The sequence below is a fragment of the Apium graveolens genome, chromosome 4 (genome assembly GCF_009905375.1).
Source record: "Apium graveolens cultivar Ventura chromosome 4, ASM990537v1, whole genome shotgun sequence".
NCBI lineage: Eukaryota > Viridiplantae > Streptophyta > Magnoliopsida > Apiales > Apiaceae > Apium > Apium graveolens.
Genome location: NC_133650.1, coordinates 15,544,181 through 15,555,857, shown reverse-complemented (window position 1 = coordinate 15,555,857; position 11,677 = coordinate 15,544,181). Strand labels below are relative to the sequence as shown.

Below are 11,677 nucleotides of genomic sequence, written 5' to 3'. Positions count from 1 at the left end.
AGTGTATGCAAAAGGAATGTGGAAGCCCATTCAACTGGGTTTTTGAGAACAAAGAAGCATTTCCATTTCCATGCTATTATGAAGATATTCAAAGATGCTAGAATAGAGTAATGAAGTAGCATAGTATTAGACTTGATAGGTTTTGTTTTATTATCTTGTCTTATTACTGTGTAATCTTGGTGATATATATAAACTAAGAGTAGCAATTAGAACAACGAGAAGACTAAGCAAAAAATTCTCAGAGAAACATTTGTAAATTGTATCCTTAGGATTTCTCTGTAAGTTTAGTTGTTCTTATTTGTAAGCAGCTGTGAGCTATTCAAGCTTCACAGAGTTCTCTCGATATATATATATATATATATATATATATATATATTTGGTGGATACTTTCTAATCCACCAGAAAGTTTTAAAGACTTGTGTTTTTATTAATCTGTGTTTTGATTTATATTTGACTTGTTATTCCGCACTTTGCAAATCAAAACACTGTCATATATATTTTAAGTTAGAACATTTTATATTTTTGAAAAAGGTTCAAGAATTCCATTCAACCCCCCTTTTGTAATTCTTGTTGCATTATTAGGGACTAACAGCGTCTGTCTAGGAGGATGGATGCGATGCATGACATCCACAGCAGGTTTATACGTTATCTCACCTAGGCATTGAGGATGGCTTTCAGAGCCACAGGTGTTGACATCCAATGGCCAGTATTTGGTGAGGACTCCATGTATTCACCTCCAGATACGCCTGACACTCCACTCGTTGAGGGTGAGGATCCTGATTCGGATTAGGTATGCATGATTCCTTACTATTACCTTCACTGATGACATTGAATATTTTAAGTTTGGGGGTAGTAGTTAGAGGAATATGTTTTGTATGAGTCGCATATAGTTTGCATATTCATGATAGTTTAGTTCATATAGTTGTATATTTTTTCATGTAGCTTTTTTTTTATTTTTGGTAGTTTTTATAGTAGTCTGTTCATATAGTTCATGCATTTGCATAATAACATGATCTTGTAGATAATTTTTTCCGATTGACTTGTGATATTGATGTTAGTATAGTGATGTCGTATTTAGTGATGTTAAGTCTTATCGAATTGATTTGCATGCTAGAGACAACTGTATTTCACTAAGACTTATAGGTTGCTAAAGTACTAGATCATGGTCATGGTTTGTTTATTTGTCGAGGTTTAATCACTTGTTTATATTTAGAATTTAGGATATTCTCTTAATAATAATATAACACGGATTTTTAGAAATTGGAGAAAAATGGGATTGCATTGCTAGTTGTGTTGGCTAGGTGTCAAATGGCTAGTAGTCGGCTCATATTTATATGAGTAGTTTAGGTTTAAATGAGATGGAGCGAAACGCACTCGTTCAGAAATTGTGAAAAAAGAAAAAGAAAAAAAAGAGAGAGAAAAAGAGGAAAAAAAATGATTGTTATGTATAATTGATCACGAGTGGGCTCTTTAGTACTCGAGTTATTAGGTTCTTAGGGGACTTTGTGCCTAGTGACCTAAGGCTTTTATAGTGTGGGATCCGCTAATCTAACGCTCGCTACATGGGTACTATTGTATTATTCATTTATGGACCTCACTTATTGCACGATCAATTAAGCATAAGTGTGTTGTTGTGTTTGAATAAAAGCATGAATCCATATAAAACTCCAATATAAGAATTGAAGTGTTATAAGTTATTTTGAGTCTAGCTTTTATTCTGTTTATAACCTTGTGATTGATTTGATGAATAATGAGTCATGATTATTGATCTAGTGGCGATAATATATTTGTAAACAGTTACACACACGCACGTCTCTGGTTTGTAGATTGATTTGTGAGGTTTGATTGATCTTATACGAATAATTGCATTTGTTGAAATGTTACTTGTTGATTGGTTTAGTTATTCTATTGGGGATCGTTGCATTCATTTAGTTGCATTATTGCATTTTTATTTCTTGTTCTTTGAGTCTGTTTATGCTTGAGAACAAGCATCGGTTCAAGTTTGGGGGTGTGTTGAGTGGCATTTATGACACTTTATTACGCTCTATAAAGCTTCGAATTGGTGTAAATGTGCTCAAGTTGTTGGTGTTTTAATGTGTTATCTAGTATTTTTGCATTTTAGGCATTATTCTAAAAATCAGGTGAATTAGCATTATTTTGGTGCTAATATGGTGTTAGGATGATGTCCAAAGAATAAAGCTCTGGAAGCCAACTCGATTGCAGGAGGAATTAAAGAAATTCAAAAGTTTTTCCAAAAGCACGGCGCGCCCGCGCCCATTTGTCAAAAAGCCAGCACGCCCGCGCTGATGAAGCGTGCGACCGCTCCGGGTCGGGATTCCAGAATCCTAATTCTAGTTGATTTACAATTGGAGGACTTCTATCTTGCACAGGCTGCTATATATACTTAAATAAAGGATGTATTCTAGAGAGACGGATACACCAGAGCACAAGGAGAGCCGTAAGAAGACCGTGTTAGCACGATTCAACAAAGACGAAGAAGATCTTGTTTGTACTTGTGAATCTTTGTTCGAAGTTGTAACTTGGATGCTAGTTTTCTTATTCGTGAACCTTACTTTTGTTTCATACTTGGTTTTATTATTTATTCAGTATAAAGACTACGTTTATTATACCATGCTTTCATTGAAACCCACGTTGATGATGAGTCCGATTATGGGCTAATCGTTATCATGGGGTTCTAGCGGATTTATTTATGGATTTCTTTAATTAATTTATTTCGATACCTTAGTGTGTGGTGATTGTATGATAACCTAGTATTGGTTGTGCTTATTCGTTTTATGAGTGTCGCGAACTTATAAGATAGTGTGTTAATTCTTAATGAAGCGAAAGTGAATTTAAGGGTTTAGAACTTGCCATGCTAGCATAGGTTCATGTGTTATTGTTATGCATGATTCATAGGTAATTTTAACCATCTTACTTGCCTTATATAATCACGATAGATAACTTGTGCATTAAACCGTTATATTTTCAATTCTTATAGACATATAAAGACTAAGCATAATTGGTGTATATTCAACTTCTATCTCTTTTGTGAATGCTTGGTAGTAGGGTATTCGTACAACGAAAGTTGGCGTTTACTAGTTTCGTGTTATCTAATTAGTGTCATCACCATTACATGCTAAGGTTAAGAACAAAAAAAGCTATTGAACGAAGTATTTAATGAAGTTAGGATCCCATGTTTGTCATATATATTGATTCAACCATTCTTGTTCTCTTAGTTATAATTGTTAGTTTAATTCTTAGTTATAAATAATCTCAATTTGTTATTTGTCTTAGCATTGGATAAGAACCATGTCATTGTTGCATAGGTGCATATTCTTAAATTAACCAAAGAGTCTCTGTGTGAATGAATTTGATCTAAATCTTATACTAATTGTGAACGCGAATACTTGCGTGTATTATTAGCGCGTGTTAACGTCCTAACACACACGTGTTGTATCACGGGGCCTCGCTTCTCCACCATTTCCTTCCTTTTGTCATTCTAGCAGCAACATTCTCAAATCGTCGTCTTCCAACCTTATGCCAAGTCTTCTTTTTAGAGTTGAAAAATCTCTTCTTTCCTCATCTTGATTCTGAATATTTTCTGCACGACGGCGCTCGTCCATTGTATGCCCATACCTATGTGGGTGCGGAACAACCTGATTTCCGATAAGAGGCATTTCTCTTCCGTCAATATCCTCGTTGATAAGCTCCACAATAGGCTCTACATCATCAGAGTATTCCAAGCGCTGTAGAGTGATTCGCAGGTTTTCTCCGCGGGCCTGGCCACAGGCATCCTGGGCATCTCCCTCAACCACGGGTACTTTCCCCACAGCGTGGCCAAGGCGGGAAAAACGATGACCCCTCCTCGTTTTGCGACGCTCCGCCGTGCTCAGCCTCGAGTGGAAGTTGTTCAAAGTATCCCCCATGCAATACAACTGCTCCAAGATATCAGCATTGCTGATGAGAACTGGAGGTGTTCCTCCCACATCTGGAGCTCTCGGAGGATCTACTATGTTTCTGCGCACGTAGGGTTCATGGCGAGTGTAGCCTCCCTCTCCCTCTCCTTCAGACCTGCTATCACTTCCATCATAAGAACTTCCATCATGATTGTAAGACATCTTTTCCTCCCAAGACTATGATCTTAATCAGCACCCCTCCTTCTAGCGCCAATTTGTTGACGGAGGAATCTGGTAACAACAAAGTTTGAGATTTCTCGCCGGAATTAAGATCTATGACAGTGATTCTTTACCGGAAAATCAAGCGGTGTGTGGTGGTATATGTTAATTGGTGGCTGAGATTGATTAAAGAAAGTGGTGGCTCCTTTTCAGCTCTCAACTTCTTACCCCTCTCAATGTGCCTACGTACCCTTTATATAGGGATCAAGCCTGACGTAGTTCTTGGGGAGCTAGAAATCTAATAGGCTTAGACTTCATATTCCTAGGCCCTGTAGAAATCCTTCCAGAATCCATCTTCCGCTAGCTTTATGAATGTCCAACTATGAGACCCAACCGTGAAGGCCCAAGGCTCGTCCGTAATCGTAGGATTTCACGGATTGTGCATCTCCCTGCGCAAGGATGACACTCCGCTAAAGCTATCTCCCTTGATTTACGGACGCATGTATAGCCACGGTTCACCCCAAATGTCGGACGCGTCCCTGTCCCCCGAATGAGGATAACCCACCAGATAATAGGACAGGTGATCCCAAGCTCTTGGGTGCAAAGTGCAGGCCGACTCCAAAGTTCTCCAACGAGGACATCCGTTGAATACAAGAACAGAGTTCCTAAAGCACACATCAATGATAACCCCGCATCCCCAACGAGGACACCCGTTGAATACAGAAGGAGGCCTGCAATCATCAGGTGTACCCCTGGAGGCCTTCAAGCTTTTCACGGACATCCCCTTCCTTGACCGACTCAAGGAGGGAATTCTTCAAGGAGTACCTGCAAAAAATACATTAGTAAAAAAATCCTCATTCTCCTTTCCATGCTTGCCTTATCCTATACGAGGACAATCCCAACCATCCAAAATATGCATCCCTCAAAGACAGGACGCGTCCTCCCCCCGTGAAATGCACACATTTTCCCTGCATTGCAAACATGTCATGTGGACAAGCAATCTTGTTAACCTCACCTATGCTAGGCGCGCCCTGAGAGCCGGACGCGTCCCAAATCCCTTAAGTTGACAACGTTGACTATAAACGATCCAAATTACACTGTCCAATTAATATTGGGCGCATTCATATATATAGAGGACGCGTCCTCCTTTAGCACATTAGAGCCTACAAATTAACCCTTCATTCTTTTGATCCAATTTTATTCCAATTGACTCGTTTTCAATCCGTTTTGATCTGATGCCAAATTTTGGGTATAATATGAGCATTATTGGTCAAGGATGTGAAATAGTAAATGTGCATTTTGCCGGATCTTTATCTTCCCTCGCTAACCCTGACTGTAACATATATCTAGTTTAAAAAAATTGATATAAAAAATAATTTTTGATGTGATTAACAAGATTTGAAAACTAGACTTTTATAAATTGTTCGAAAATTTAGATTTATTAAATAAATCAACCAAAATTTTAATATTAGGCAAGACTAACTCGGTTATTTTATCTTTGTATAAAGACTCGTAAAAAAATGACTGTCTTGACCCCCTCTTTTCCCCATGTCTCTCCATTTCATAGATAATATATAGTGGATTGATGATAATGATAGATAACAGATAACACCAAAACAAGATGTGTGTAAGAAAGCTATCCAGCTACAAAAATTCTGATGGAGATAACCACTTTCTTAAGCAACTGTCCTCTACTTGTAAGATCTTCATAATCATTACAATGTACAACGTTAGAGTATAAGCTCAAGGTTTTGAGGAAGCAGCTAAGCATACGTGCTCTATGCATTCATATGAATAACATTCATTCACATGCGGGTTTGGTGTCAAAGCTGCTCAAGCAAATAGCAAAGGCTTGGAATGCAGATATCGGGTAGGAATAATCCATGGTGAATATGTCTCTTCCAATTTTCCCAAACTGTAAAATAACTCTCTCTTGCTCGGCTTCTGATACATTGTGTGAAGGATCAACGGCTGCGACGAGCTGAAAATTCTTTACAGAAGCTACAGTCACACGGCCTTTAAAATTAAGGCACCAGCATTGTAACTGCTCATGCCATCTAGGGGATTTATTTTTAAGAATCATCGACTCCTCAAAAGAAGGGACTTTTGTAGAAGGAAATTTAGAGGGGCTACAGTCTCTGGCTGGCTGTGCTTTTCTTTTTGAGACTAATGAAGAAGATGTTTTGGCAACAGAGTTTGGTAGTGATATTGGTGTTGGGGCTGTGCCTCCTTCCTGAACGGAGGAGATAGGAATTGAATGCATATCGCAATTCATTCTCCTAGGCCCTCTTGTGCGGAGGACATTAAGCTCATAGGAAATGGTGGCAGTGTGGTAGTTACATGCAGTTGTATGCAGTCTCCAACCCAGCTTACCTTTAGATTGAGCAGCTGCATCATCTGAAGATTGGTTGTCATATATCTTGAACTTAGTGCCCATAAAATTTGACCTGATATCAACAATCAGAAAAGTATATTAAAATACAGAAGTATGTTACCTAACGCAAAGACTTTTTTATTGTAATTGACAACTTGCCTCAATTTGCCAATATATGTGCTGCTGGATTGCGAAAAATTGTCGGAAACCAAAGATATTACAAATTCTGTGCAGGTCGCTCTCCTGATCTTTTTGGCTGCTAACAATAGCTTATCATTCCCGTCCTCAGCTGTCATTTATGTACTCTAACTAATTAGATTTTTTTCATATGTGCATAACATAAGGTGCTTAATCAAATACTCGAGCAAAAAACTATTACGAGTACACACAATTGTTGATGTCATGACACAAAGTCGATAGTCAATGGTGATAAAATATTAAAGTTTTCATCTTTAATGCATAGATATGATCATATGAATACTTTTTAGAAGGAATAGAGAGCTTTAATTTTACTTTTATAAGTATGTGTCATATATATATATATAATTATTGGCTTATCAGCGTCTAAGTCCCAAACCTTGTCCCAATACACTTGGTCAAACTGCTTCTTTAATCAACAATAGATTCTTTGACGCTAACAGATATTACACCTATCAACACAAAGGATGTGCAGCAATGGCTAGCTTAGAGTCCTGTAACATGGCAAGTGACTAAGCAAGTATACCTTGGACTCTGACCTAACATTAAACTACTTCGAAAGAGTCTCATTTAAACGGTTTAAATTTCCTGGAGTTAAAACTTGGCCTGTCCGTCCGATTACAAAGAATTGTGTAGAATATAAACTTTTAAAAGAGAGGATCTGCTGCAAACTACCACTGCACTTAATTTAATAATGCATAAAAAAATCCTGGGAAATAGAAAAAGTAACCAGAGCTGCTACATATGGTCAAGACCTTCCAATCCTAGTATAAAAGCTTGACAACTATAAATAAAATGATTCAATAAATGGCATGGAAATATAGCTTATCCTGAAATAGCATGAATGTTATTAAATTTCCATGACTTAATGGAAATAAATGATTAATGCACAAGATCGGTTTAACTAATAGACTTCAAGATAATTAGGTAAATCATCCACATACACCATTACCAACAAGAGCTATACACCTCTGATATCAGGCGAATCTGCAAGATAGTCGGCACAACCTATCCATCTTCATTGATTTTAAATATAAATAAAAAAAGGTAAGTTCAATTGAGAAACCCGACTTACATGGGGCTAGACCGCTGTACAAGCGAAAAATGGAAGATGTTCTATCTCTTCTGATAAAGCACTGGATTGGATCATTACGAGGACCAGGCTACTTGCAGAAAAGAAAAAATTAACACAACGAGAACATGATGGGGTACAACTAGAGCTACAAAAGCAATAATAAACCATTACCTGCTTCAATGAAACGGGAAACGTAAGTCTTCCACATTCTTCCGGAGTCTTAACAATCTCCTTAGTAACATCCCTCCACGACTTACACACTGATGCACAACAAACAACAGCATTTCTGGCAGGCCACGACGTCTCACTCTCTTCAACCCTTCTAATTATATCTAAAAGCAATTCAGGAGGCATATCCGCCCATTTACCCTGCTCAGTCTGTTCCAACGGGGCTTCAATAGGTGCAATATGTGAGCGTGCACGGTTACGCCAATGCTTCCCTTTTCCCCGAATCTTCCCCCCAATCCCATATTTTAGCTTTCGCAGTTCTCGTACAAGGAACTTGAGAGACATCTTACTCGATGTCAATGTACTTCCCTTCAACACATAAAAATGTACAAACAATATAACAAAATCAGATAATCGAATTTCGAAAACTAAAATAACTAACTTAGCATACAAATTCATTTCCATTTAGCAATTTCCTTTAATAAAAGATTCTCCTCATTTATCGAAAAATAGAAAACACGACTAGTTATAATAATCACCAGCTGCAAACTCAGATCCACCACCAACAATGTAATTCAAACACTAGACCAGATCATATGAATTTGAATTATATCACAATGCCAAATAAAAAAAAATGCTAAGCATGATAAAATACAAAAATAAATTAAAAAAACAAATGTTTATAATATAAATGAAAATGACATAGAATGAAGAGATACCTGTACAAGAAGAGCGTGAAAAATTGAATAAATTTGATCAGATCTCGAATTGTTTAAAATAATAATATGATTTTATATATTAAAGATTGGAGAAGCAGGGAAAAGTTATGAAATGTGAAGCATGTTAAGAGTTAGAGGTGCAGCCGGAGAAAAAGGTAACCGGTAAACCACCACCAACGCCGCCGCGACGACGGAGGGGGTTAACCGGCGTGAAGTTTCTCGAAATGATCACAATAGGCACGCACACTGATATGTTTAGCCCCCGCGCCTTTTTAACTTTTTGTGTGGCTTGATGAGTTTTCGAAATCGTAGCCGTCTAATATACTAGTCCCACTCCCACTGTTTCAGTTTTATTTTTTATTCATTTTATTTTATGCATACGCATTATCAGTCACTTCATTTTATTTATGCGAATGAATCAACAAAATTACCACAATCTAGAAGTAAATACATAACGGATACCGGTTCCCAACAAAAATTATAAAAAAATGTGTTTAAAAATTTTCGCAGTCTCAACGATCTTTAAACTAAAAAATTTAGGTGCAAATAACTTGACGTACATATCTAATCATATTTTAAATTTATAATGCGGACAGTGATCTCAAATCATAACCAATTAAAATTAACAAAAAAAGGTTATTTTATCATTGAAATTCAAAGTAAAATAATGAAAGTCAACATTTTTATATCAATAATATTTAGATTTTTAATATATCAAATTAATATATTATTTGTATTATGGTTAGATTTAAAAGATACGGTTACTACGAACTAAAAAAATATAACACAAAAAGTAATAGTAGTGTAATTTTGTGAATGAATATGTAATATATCGATATTATATGAGTAAAATATAAGGATTGAAAAAACATTTAAATGATTTTAAATTGCCTTTAGAGCATTACATTACACTAACACTAGGGCTGAGTAAAAAACTGAATTAGAATCGAAACTGAACTGAAATCGGGAAAACCCGAAGAAAACCGATTCGGATAAAATCAATTCGAAACCGAAGCCAAAAAATTAAAAATCGATCCGATTTAAATGGTTGGGTTCCGGTTATACGTCACACCCGAACCGATAAAAATCGAACCGAACCGGTTATTAAAAACTAATTAAGTAATATATATTACATGTAATTTTATATATTATCTAAATAATTTTTTGAAAAATAATACATATGTTCGACATTTTGTTAAAGATTTTGGATATGGCTGCAATCATTTATATTAATCTATGCTTGCTTTAAATCCTTAATCTATCATATGTGTTAAACTGTTTGAGTATAGAATTATATACTCTTGCCATTCCAAAATGCAAAACAGTATATAGGGAATGACTTTCCGGTTCAAGAATACACAAGTGAATCACTTTCCCTACCAAGATATAAATGGCTGTTGTTTATGTTACTGCCTTTTTAAAATTAACCTTGCCTTTGCACCTTGGTTGCAAAATGCAACATCATATGTTCATAACTGAGTCTTGGCAGCAATATGCAACATCACAACTGAGTCTCGTTTGTTAAAATTTCGATTAAAAAATAAAAATCATAATTAAAAAAGTCACATTTGTATATTACTTTTCATTTTTTATAATTGTTGGTTTTGTAACCGAAATCGAGCTGATTATAGTCGAACCGGGATTTTTTAAACCGAACGTGAATCCGAATCCGAACCGGCGATTACGATTTTCGATTTTAAAAACTGAACATATTTAATTGCGATTCCGGTTTTATCCGGAAACCGAGCCGAAAACGGCACACGGTCACCCCTACTGCATTGCACCACTGACGCTACTTTGAAACCAAGACCAGGAAGTATATACGAGATTCAAATTGTATTGTCAAAGAAATACTCAGACTTTTTTGAATTCCATATCATGAACCCACGTGAACCGGATTTTATATTTTCATTAAGTTATTAGTTTCGGTATCCAAATTGAATCTATAATAAAGCAATACAAGTGCAATAAAAGTCTTTATAGATTCGAGTCTAAAAATGATCGCCAGTCGGTTCTCCACTAAAAGTAAATGCCCAGTATTTAGGCTACAATTCTTTTATTAAAACGAACCCATCCATCGCTACGGGGAGTTGGGGACTGAGTGTAGCGAAGTTCTGGAACTGCATGCAGTGAGTTGAGGATGTTTTTAAAGGGAAATGTGATACAATCACAAGTCATGAGATTAAGATGGCGGATCTAGAAATTTTAGTTTAATTAGCGATAACGCCAAAGAGATATTCTTGTATTTTAAACGCAAACATTGTCATAATAATGTCATGGTTCAATTTGTTCTTCAAACAACACCTGACCTGACACACCCCTTCATGCAGCAACAGCAGCAACCCCTATGCTGCGACTCTGTCACCAACCCTTCCCTCCATGTTTTCGGAGTGGCAGAGAGTTTTGCAGCCGTCCCATATGCATGCTCTGCTGCTTCTATTGTATTTACTTGTCATCATTCATTTATTAACCTATAAGATAAAAAGTAGCATGGGAGATCTTATCATTATTCACCAGCTTGATTTCTGCAATCCTACTCGATCTGGATCCTTTGAACGTGCTCGTATCCTAGCTAGCTTCTTTTGCATTGAATCTATCTATCTATGTAACATGTCTATGATGGAGTATCACATTAGTTTTATACAACATGATATACATGTAGAACCTAATTACCATTTTAAGGCTTACAGTAAAAACATTTGAAAAATGAAAATGTATTGGTGCTACATTAGTTCTTCTTCTGCATTCCAATATTTATGTTGGTAAGTTACCAATCGCACATCTATATGTTGGTTTATTGTTTGGACTATATATATGGAGTGTCTTTAGTGATTAGTGTTGTGAATGTGCTTAAGAATTGGTTATACAATGCATATCTGAATCCTACAAAGTACAAACTACAAACTCAATAATTTGAACCGCATCTTCATATTTCTGTTTTATGGCCTAATGCCTTTTTCTTAATGTCGTAGCCAATGAAATTCAAAATTTTAAATGTGCTCACCTCAGCCAAACCCAACAATTCAAA

The 11,677-nt window shown here is 36.3% G+C and overlaps 1 protein-coding gene across 3 annotated transcripts; it reads right to left on the bottom strand.

Annotated features, from left to right (window-relative positions):
• Positions 1-5,697: 5,697 nt before the first annotated feature.
• LOC141717817 (tubby-like F-box protein 5) lies at positions 5,698-8,953 on the bottom strand. Of its 3 annotated transcripts, none has more exons than XM_074520022.1 (5): positions 8,650-8,953; positions 7,934-8,299; positions 7,763-7,850; positions 6,611-6,778; positions 5,698-6,512 (listed from the first exon to the last, which is right to left on the bottom strand). In XM_074520022.1, exons 2-5 carry the CDS (start codon positions 8,273-8,275, stop codon positions 5,917-5,919), a joined length of 1,194 nt encoding a protein of 397 aa, XP_074376123.1. In that variant the 5' UTR covers positions 8,276-8,299; positions 8,650-8,953; the 3' UTR covers positions 5,698-5,916. The 3 variants fall into 3 exon arrangements, with proteins under 3 accessions (XP_074376123.1, XP_074376122.1, XP_074376124.1); XM_074520021.1 differs by having other exon boundaries at positions 5,698-6,562; positions 6,649-6,778; positions 8,650-8,950; XM_074520023.1 differs by lacking the exons at positions 7,763-7,850; positions 8,650-8,953 and having other exon boundaries at positions 5,698-6,562; positions 6,649-6,778; positions 7,934-8,109.
• Positions 8,954-11,677: the final 2,724 nt, after the last annotated feature.